Here is a 9,878-nt window from a genome sequence, read left to right on the forward strand (position 1 = left end):
CTGCGGCTGCTATGATTTATTAGTGTTTTTTATGACTAGCCGTCAAACAACTAGCGCTTTCGAATTTTTTTAATCAAAGTTTTCCAAGGTTTGAGGTGTTCTCAGTGTTCTGCGCCTGATAACCAATCATAATGGATGGGACTATCTATAAACACAACACCGTCGACGTGCTAGATGCGGGATCACTGCGACACGGCCGCGTCGTAGTCGACGTGGCGAACGTACGGTTTGTTCGTGGATTTTCTCTGCCCCGATCAGCGCCGTCAGTTCTATCCCTTCCACCAGGTCTTTCTCTCGGACTACTGCCACTCCATGGACAATCGCGAACTACAATTGCTCTTGATACCATCCATCGCGAGCAACCAGATGGCGGCGTTGAGGTTCTGGTGCGGGCAACCCCCTCACAACCCTTCACGTGGATACCAGCCAGCGTGATTTGGCCACAACCGGCCGTGCTCGAGGGCCTGCGCTGTACGGCCTTGGTGGAGTATTCCCGTCCGGGCATCGCTGGTGGGCAGCGGGAACTCGTCCCCACTGGGCGGCTGCGCATTGCCGCCGGTGGTTGGCTGGATGAGCCACTGGACGATGACATGACGCAGGCGGAACTACACAAGCGCGAGGAGGCCCTCGGGCAGGTATGCGTCTCCCCGGGGCGGTTTGTTGTGCACCGGGTCCCCTTACCCAGCCGTCTGCGCACTATGGCTCCGCCAACGCTGCTGGCCGCCATGGAGACGCAACTGGAAAGCTGGAGCGGGTATCATCGGGCCGTCTGGACTGTTGTCCCAGCGGCGGTGGAAGGCGAATCTGTAGTGTGTGTGGAGAAATTGTGGCGGGATGGTAATAACGAGCCCCACGCGGTAAGACAATGGGTGGCGCATACAGTTTAAATTGTAAATGTGATCGATAATATTCGATATCTGTTGGTTTTACTATAATTCGATAAAAAATTTACTATATCCACCAGAGCACAAAAAGGCTAATGGCCCTGCGGCATCAGTTCAATCGCAAATTCGCAATTAAAAATGATAATGCTTACTTCTGTAATCGTACATGTTTTATTTAAATGGCCGGCTTTGGTTTTTGGGTGTCATCCGACGATTTGAAGTGGATTACTATATTGAGAGTATTTGAGAGCCTTATCTGGACCGAACAATTAACCAGGCGGTCACAAATTCACAGTTTATGGGTAAAGTTGCGGTATCCGACTTTCTAGGAATTTTTGCAATATTTCAGGTAAACATGCCGAGATTGCTGCAGAGGTTATTCATAGCATCGCTGATGTGATCCACAGCTTGACCACCAGCGGTCTGCAGATCATCCCGCATCCCCCAATGACCAACACTTCCGCCGACATTGACGATCTCCCCTCTGAGCTGCTGTCCGAAACCTTCTCTTGCGTGGACAGCTTCCAACGGGTTCGATTGCGTCGCGTGTGCCGTGCCTGGGCGGACATCGTGGACGCGGCAGGCTTATCCAACACCCTCGTGATTCCCGGCGTCCTATCTAGATGCTACCATAGGGAGCGCCTACACGACCCCGAGTATACACTGGTGGCGGTTATCTTTAAACGGCTGCGCAGAGGCACGTGCCGCCTCGTGCTCACCACTTGTCAAGGTGGATCGCCCGAGAAACTCCCGCATTTCCCAGAAATGGAAACTGTGCGCCCTGCTGGAGCACATGACACCCGCCATCGGGTGTCGGCTGCGCTCCCTCACCGTGGCATATGCGGGATGGGCGTGGAAGATGCGGGTAACAGAGGCGGTCACCGTGCACACGGACCGCCCATCCGAGATGCAGTGCTTCCTGAACTCCTGTCGGCGTCTGCCGTCTGAGTTGATCGTGTTAATGGGATTTACGGCGCAACTGGTGTGCCGCTTCCCAGAGTATCCGCCGATGGTGCTGGTGGTGCGAATTCCGCGGATGGTGCTGAAGAACGACGCGGATATTGAGTGCATTCTGTGGAATGCCCTGGAGACTGGGTTGCCGGCCGTGGACAGGGAGGAATTGTCGGAGACGTTCGGTCACTGGTTGGGCGTACCCATGGACTTCGTAAGGGTATTAGCAATTTCAGTTTACGGGCCAAAGTTTTTTTTCTTACGCAAACGGATTACAGAATCAAAATCAGCGAATTTTTCTGATTTAGAAGTGACTTTTGAAAATCGGAAAAGGTCAAAACGAAATTCTGACTGCCGGTCGCTTACCCATGCGCAGCATGGGAATCACCTGATTATCATGACGCTGCCCAAGGTCAGTGAAGAAACCGATACACGTGGTGTGGTGTTATGCCATAGTTGTACCTGTCCCGTTTTGTTGGCTTGGTCGTGGGCCACGGCAGCACAGTACAGTACCTCATGTTGTTTACTGGATTGCATTTTCAAGATAACTTTTTTTTCTTTTTAGTTCGTCGTTTCTCGAAGCAATTTACTGATGTCTTTTGGTTCTCGTCGATAACTGTTACAATATTAATATCCGCAATTACAGATATTTACGCTGCAATTCTGGCTGTGGCAACTGTGCTATACAATATACTTCCGTTGTTTGTTTTTTAGATTTTGTGCGCGGTTCAAGGCTTAGATCCACACCCAACTTCGCCTAACCATGGTTTTCAATTCTCTTGCGGCGATATGAACCAAGTCAAGAAACTGCCCGTCATTCCTTCGTACTTTCTAATGAAAGTCATCTTTTCATTTCCTTTTGTGTAATGCAATTTTCCGGTGAATCGACCTGTGGACAATTTGGTGACTACATAATTCTTTGTTTTTACTGCAATTCCGGATGATTTACTCGTACATATATGGGTCATTGGGTTGCGTTTGTTGCCAACACTATATTTTATACTGTACAGTGTATCTTTCGTTTTCTAATTTTTCGGACAATTAATTTTGTACATTTTGTCGTTCATTGATCTCCGGTTAGCGTTGATTTCTGCTGTGAAGGAGGGCGTTTATCTGGTGATGCAATTATTCATTTTAGTTTTAATCTACGGAGAAGGATAGAAATTAAAATTGTCGATTTATTGGATTTTTTCAACATCGTTCGTAGAATATTCCGCATAGAAACAGAATAAATAAATAGCTGTCTACCGTAATAACTCTCACTACTCAGCTTACGCACCTTTTTGTTCCAAACCGGTGTAGAACTTTCTGGTATCGATGTAAAATGTCTTCTGCATTTTATTTTTCCTTTTTATCAAGAATACACACGGATATTCTGTATACTAAAATTTTGAAAGAAACAAAGAATAGACAACTTCAGCCTTCAGGAACATTTTCACAGCAAAATTGAACCACGCTGCTACACGAGGTGGCTGCCATGTGCGCACCAGCCGGAAGCGGATGTAAATCGTTTGTTTTAAAAGTTTCGGTTTATTTCTTCTACTTGCAGTACATTTTATAACTTAAAAGCAACAAAGTGTTTTGAGAAGTTCAGGGAAGACACTTCAAAATCCACTGCCATTGCGATGTTTCGTGAATTTACAAACGATTCAAAATGCGCCTTCCGTGCAAATGGACCACCAGTGCGAGCTACAAACAAAGGCGCTCTTCGTGTCAGCGCGCCACCACGCTAGCTGACAAAAATTAGCCAGCTGCCGGCCGCAGGGCGGTTGCAGTCGTATTGTTGATTCATGTTTTTCGAATTTTGCACATCCAGTTCCGTTCTTTGCTTGTTTTGACTTGTGCAGTTTTGCTGCAACAGACTTTCGTAGCCATCTTTCAAGCCCTGTGATTTTCTGAGTGCGTTGTTACATTTTAAAATTGATCTGTGCCTGAAAATCAGTCATGATCTTTGTGGATATCTACAAAGTGAACAGCGTCGACGTCGTGGACGCCACGGGATCATTCCGTCACGGCCGCGTGGTGGACGTGGGTAACGACGGGCTCTTCATCGATTTTTTCTGCCCCGACCAACGCCGCCAATTCCATCCTTTCCGCGACGTCTTCCTCTCCGACTGCTGCCGCGCCCTGCACCATCTGGGCGTCGAGGATCTCCATGCCGCCGATCCCGCCAGTCCCCAGCGCGCCGTCGAGGTCCTGGTGCGCGAGAACCCCTCGCGACCCTTCACCTGGGTCCCCGCCACCGTCCTCCCCCTCCAACCCCCCGCCCTTCACGAACTGCAGTCCACGGTCGTGGTGGAGTACGCCCACCCCGGAACGGAGGGTCTCCAGCGGGAGATCTTCCCGGGGGAGCAGCTGCGCATGACGTTGACCAACTGGCAGCAGGAACTGGCCGGGGATCATGAGCTGGTGGGGCATCGCGATGACGCGGAGCTGGGGCTGGTGTGCGTCCCCCCGGGGCGGTTTGTCGTGTACCGGGTGGCGTTGCCCAGCAGTCTGACCATCGCTCCGGCGGCGCTGTTGCCCGCCGTGGAGGCGCATCTCAAGTGGTACTTCGACGATTATTTCCGCGCGGAAGTGAATATTATGCCGGTGGCGGTGGAAGCCGGAGCGGTTGTGTGCCTGGAATTGTTGCCATTGGCTCGGTTTGACCGTCACAAGCACCTCACGGTATGATCACTGCAATTCATGGCCTTTCAGTATGGAATTCAGCCAATAAATAATAATCTGCTTCATTTGAAAAATGTTTTACGTACAATAAACTAAGTTAATTAACAAATATTTATCTGTTTCTGTTTACAGTTTACTTAGAAATTTTAAGGACTTTTCAAGTATTTATTAAAAATTTTTTTCATTTTTAATGAAGTCACAAAAACAAATCTTTTTTTATTACGAATTATGAGTTTAATTTCCCTTGATTTTTGAATTATTAGATATATATTGAATATATTGAAATATATTTGAAATATATTTGAAATATATAAAAATATATTTGAAATATATTTGAAATATATATTTGAAATATATTTGAAATATATTTGAATTATATTGAAATCCTCTCGTAAATTTATAAAATATTAAACTTGTAAGTTTCCAGTAACAATGCCAGTCAATAATTTTCAATCAATAGTCAGTCAATGATATCAGTCACTAATTATTACTCTATTATGGCTTCAATTAATTTTGGTTTCCGACTGAATTATGTAAATGATGACCAGCGGGTGCAACATACTTACCATTAGGTTGGTGACACACGGAATACTGTATGTCGAAAAAATAGTAGTGAAGTGGTTAGCACATCCAGTTTTTCACCTGTCATTATACCGGTGTGCAAACGACTTAAGTTGTTTAAAAATGAAATTAATTCTTAATAATATTTTTTTAGTGACCAGAATCGTTGATTAGATTTTCCGCAATCACTTGAGTCCTAAGATTTATTAACCATCGTTTTTTAATCAGTTAATAAAATTTACTGATATTGCATCAAATTATGTATGTTTAGTTTGTCTAATATAATAGAGTATAATAATGGGGCGTACGATATTTCAGTTGAACCCGACGATATTCCTGCCGAAAATCATTCGCAACATTGCCACCAACAACCTGCAGATCACCCCCAACCCCACCCCGACCGACGACACCTCCGCCGACATACGCGACCTCCCCACCGACCTGCTGACAGAGGTGTTCTCCTGTCTGAACAGCTTCGTCCAATCCCGCACCCGCCGCGTATGCAGCGCCTGGGCGGACCTCCTGGACACGGCCTCCCTCGCCAACCACCTGATCCTGACCGACGCCCTATGCGCCCGCAACCACGAGTACCCCCTGGTGGCGGTCGTCTACAAACTCCTGCGCCCGGACACCCGCAGCCTCCTGCTGACCAGCTACGACCCCCACGAGGTCGCCCCGACCCTTTTCCCGGATTTCCCGCGGATGCAGTTAATCGCCGGCATGCTGGAGTTCGCAGCGCCCACCGTGGGGTGCCGGCTGCGTTGCGTGACCATCGCCAATGTGGTGTGGGAGTGGCAGATCGTGGGGAATGTGCCGGCGGATGCGGTGTGCACCGCGCACACGGAGGACAGTGCCTCCGGGGTGCGGGTCTTCGCGGAGATGTGCCGGCGTCTCCCGTGCGAGGCGGTCAAGTTGGTGGGGTTTTCGGCGCAGCTGGTGTGTGGTTTTCTGGAGGTGCCCTGCCCACGGGTGGCGCTGGTGGTGGAGATTCCGCGAGCGGTGCTGAAAATCGACGCGGATCTGGAGTGCCGGGTGTGGAGTGCTCTGGAGGCCGGGTTGCCGGCGGTGGACGGGGAGGAATTGTCGGCGGCGGTCGGGCGCTGGTTTAATTATGTTAATGCGCATGGCGATCAGCGGGTTGTCATGGCACTGGCCAAGGTGAGTGCATTGTATAATAAAAACAATAATAAAATAGTGGTATTGATAAAATTAATAAAAATAAATAATGATAGTAAAAATAAATGGTATAATAATTATTATTATCAGGTAATTAATTAATAAAAATTTAATTATAGCAGTTTTTTACTGTGCGCCACATTTTTCCGACACGTTGATGACTGAGAATGTTTTGCCGCAGTATGAACAATTTTGCCTTGTAAATACGTCTGGGTTTTGGTGAATATTTCGGCGTCCCGATGACGTGTCCGAATACTTGTGGATTATATTTTTTTAAACGCAAAACAGTCACCCAGTTTCTTAGTTCTTATTGATATAGTGTTTTTAACCGCTCCGATGCCTAGCCGCAGTAGAAAACGTGAAGCACGGCAGATTAGGTTGGTTGTTTTGCTGCTTTTTATTTCTGCGACCACTTAGTTTTGCTTTATTCGTCTTCTTCCGTTTAAAAAGTTTGAACAGTTTTTCTGTGGGATCATGTTTATGTTGCCGTAATTACATACGGGAAAATACTGGCTTTTACGATATGCTTTATTTTGTTGGTTCAGATTTTATGCGCCGTCCAAAGCCGAGATCCACGCCCAAATGCGAATTATCAGGGCACCCAGTTCTGTCGCAACATTAACGTCTACCAGATGAAGAAGTTGTCGGTCATCTCCTCGTACTTTGTTATGAATATCATTTTCTCTTTTCCCTTTGTATAACGTGCCTTTTCCGGATGGGTGTCTGTCGATAATAACTATTTTTTTGCGGGCCCACACGTTTGCCAACAATCTTACATTTTTTATAATTTTTTACGAGTATTTTTTTACATGTTCTCCTTTGTTGATCTCTTTTTACCTGTAAAGCGATGTGGATTTTGCAAGTGCTGTGAAGCAATGCTTTAATTTGCATGCGACATGATTTTCCGTTTGATTTGCGGATTTGACTCAGCAGAAATTAAAATTTGATATTCTCACCATTTTTAATGTTGGGAATTTTCTACACTGAAGAGCATTTATGACCGGTATAACAGGCGCAACGTTAATTAACGAAGTTTTCATCCGGGAAACAACGGATTGTGCCTGTTTCTCGGCGCTTTGGGAAAGAATATCAGCGGTTTACTAGTGGTGGTGGTTGTGGTGGCCAACATGGAATCCGCCACTTGTCCGACACAATCGGAATCCCAGTCGACCTGGATGGGCGGCAGCGGCATGTAGGGGCTGAAGGGGAACAGCTGGGCGACGGTCTCGTTAATCGCCGGCACCGGCGGGTACAGGACGTTGTCCACGATGTGTAACACGCCGTTGTCGGCGTAGTAATCCGTTTCTAAGACTAGCGCTTGGTCGGGGCGGGCGCGATCCGTCAGGAGCGACGGAGCGCGGGACGGACTGAGGGAGGCCATGAAGGGCGAGGGACGGCTGTTGATGATCCGCAGTACACCGTCTAGAATAAACAACAATAGGCGGTGCTTTTAGTATGGATTCCATGTGCTGAATAATTTTAGGCAGAATAACGATGTGGCATGTACCAACATCTGTTTACCGTACGAGGTTGGTTTTGCTTTTAAAGTAGTAACATTTTACATATACTGAAATACAGTATAAGGCATTTATTGTGATGGGAATAAATGTGGTTCTGATAACGGTGCCTCTGTACACATTATTGTACAGAAAGTCTGCAAATAATGCCCATTGTACCGGGATAAAAGTGTACATATACGCTATGCATATTATGGTTACTATCTGCAGTTTCCGCACCTGCGGCTATCCGCGCTTGCAGGCTTCCGTAGCTGTTCAGTGTGGTCATTATGTCGCCGTCAGCCCAATCATCCGTTACCAGTGTTCCGTTGGTTACCACCATATTCGTCAGTAATTCTGTTAAAGCATTAAAGCGTAAACACTGCTGCACCTCGTATATACTGTAGTAATATGTATAGGTATAGCTACGTATATTGTACGCTAGCTTTTGTCCGTACACTTCCTGTGCAGTGTGCAGCGTTGTTATTTGTTACGTGCCTTGCATGGCATTGGGCCAGCGCATCAATAGTGACATTCTCTCCAATCCAAAACGTTCCCATCCATCGTTATTTGCGGCAAACATTGTTACCGGACCATTACCTGTTTATGCAGCTTGGGTGAATAGTTATACAGCAAATATTCTCAATACAGTTATTTTTTTAATGAGCAGTACAAGTATCAAAACTCTGACAGTAATTCCTGATCACAGTAATTTATCACAGTAATTCCTAACCTCATAATGCTTTCTGCATGGTTCCGTATTATCACTACCAGTAGGCCCTAGTTAACATATTATTACCTCGTATTATTAGTAAAGCTTTGACAACTACATACATATTGGTGAAACTATAATTATACATATTGGTGACTTTTTTCAGTGCTAACAGACGCCTATGACCTACATGCTAAATATTCCGGAAGTCCCGGTACTGTCTGGATGGCCTGGTGCAGGCGCGATAGCTGCGGCACTGACCGGATGACATCGAGGATACTGCGCTTCTTGCGCTCTTTCCCGTTGTAAATGTGGATGAAACCGCTGGGCATGGGGAAATCAAACTGGTCCTCCGTTTTATCCACCCTTTCCCCACTTTTCTACAACAATGTTATGATGTTTAAGCGAAACATTGCAGCGCAGTCGAGCATAACGCGACGCTCACGTACCATCGTGTAGGAATGGAATTGTACATGGCAGAACGCGGTGATACGGCTGGACAGCTGTACGAGTAACAGCGACGGATCATTGGCATCCACAATGTACCGGGCATCCAGGAAATTCGACCTATTATTACATACAGCATATCTCGTGTTACAAGGTTTCCTGTAATGATGAATAATTTAGGTTTATAAGATTACGGTTACCTGAGCAGTTTCCCGTAAAGATGCCGGTTAGCGGTGATATTGGCTGTACTTAAGGGTAAAAAGATTTGCTGTGCCGATGCTGTAGTTAACAACAAAATTATATTTTAACGATGAAGGTAAACGGCAATTATACGTTGTACACTTACCGGACTTCAGAAGTTCTTGCATAAACTGACCGCTGTTTGGTTTAACGGTTCGGGCGGCGTTACATAACACTGATAACAGTATTCCGGCGTAGAGGAAAATGGCGATAGTCCATCCAATACAGCGACGTATGGAGCAAACGCAGTAAGTATTCAGTAGTGTCATTGTTACCATGAAAATAGAACTGTTAGAACACCATGCTGGTAATGTTTAGTGGACAGTAGCAAAGCCCAGCGTGGCATAACTTGGATGAGCCAAATTATTCAAATTAGCCATCCAAGTGTGACACCATCGCATCATTAACGAATGGTGTCAGTAGCCTGTTGATCGTAAACCTGGTTGAGCATTCGGCCAATAACAAGCCGTTTGTATTTTGTACGTACACGTATACATACCTTTTGCCTACCCCGCTTTAATAACCGCAATTAGTCTGCAGGATGCTTATGGGTAGTTAACTCCCATATAATGCAACCGAAAATATCTTTTTAAAAAATGTATCACAGCAGTTTTACTAATTTTTCATGTAACTATGGCATATGCGCAAAATCAAATACTGCTTCGGTTTTGTTCTTCTCTTCCATGTACGTGCACAGAAATCTAACTGTTTAGACAAGATACCTGTTGTGGATCTCCAGCA

The 9,878-nt window shown here is 46.1% G+C and overlaps 3 protein-coding genes across 4 annotated transcripts; 2 read left to right on the forward strand and 1 right to left on the reverse strand.

Annotated features, from left to right (window-relative positions):
* The first annotated feature begins 28 nt into the window (after positions 1-28).
* LOC129595255 (uncharacterized) lies at positions 29-2,884 on the forward strand. Of its 2 annotated transcripts, XR_008691285.1 has the most exons (4): positions 29-857; positions 1,234-2,055; positions 2,144-2,247; positions 2,550-2,884. XR_008691285.1 is itself a non-coding variant. In XM_055492193.1 (2 exons), the coding sequence occupies exons 1-2, from the start codon at positions 132-134 to the stop codon at positions 1,282-1,284; spliced, it is 777 nt and encodes a 258-aa protein (XP_055348168.1). In that variant the 5' UTR covers positions 29-131; the 3' UTR covers positions 1,285-2,081. The 2 variants fall into 2 exon arrangements, 1 of the variants encoding a protein (XP_055348168.1); XM_055492193.1 differs by lacking the exons at positions 2,144-2,247; positions 2,550-2,884 and having other exon boundaries at positions 1,234-2,081.
* Positions 2,885-3,689: 805 nt separating this feature from the next.
* LOC129595227 (uncharacterized) lies at positions 3,690-7,191 on the forward strand. Its single transcript, XM_055492154.1, has 3 exons — positions 3,690-4,505; positions 5,385-6,224; positions 6,788-7,191. Exons 1-3 carry the CDS (start codon positions 3,780-3,782, stop codon positions 6,941-6,943), a joined length of 1,722 nt encoding a protein of 573 aa, XP_055348129.1. The 5' UTR covers positions 3,690-3,779; the 3' UTR covers positions 6,944-7,191.
* Positions 7,192-7,278: 87 nt separating this feature from the next.
* Positions 7,279-9,440, reverse strand: LOC129595202 (uncharacterized). Its single transcript, XM_055492132.1, has 7 exons — positions 9,244-9,440; positions 9,098-9,176; positions 8,900-9,017; positions 8,641-8,830; positions 8,237-8,338; positions 7,979-8,095; positions 7,279-7,664 (listed from the first exon to the last, which is right to left on the reverse strand). The coding sequence occupies exons 1-7, from the start codon at positions 9,413-9,415 to the stop codon at positions 7,279-7,281; spliced, it is 1,164 nt and encodes a 387-aa protein (XP_055348107.1). The 5' UTR covers positions 9,416-9,440.
* Positions 9,441-9,878: the final 438 nt, after the last annotated feature.

This window comes from Paramacrobiotus metropolitanus, unplaced genomic scaffold, assembly GCF_019649055.1.
Source record: "Paramacrobiotus metropolitanus isolate TYO unplaced genomic scaffold, Prichtersi_v1.0 Parri_scaffold0000075, whole genome shotgun sequence".
Classification (NCBI taxonomy): domain Eukaryota; kingdom Metazoa; phylum Tardigrada; class Eutardigrada; order Parachela; family Macrobiotidae; genus Paramacrobiotus; species Paramacrobiotus metropolitanus.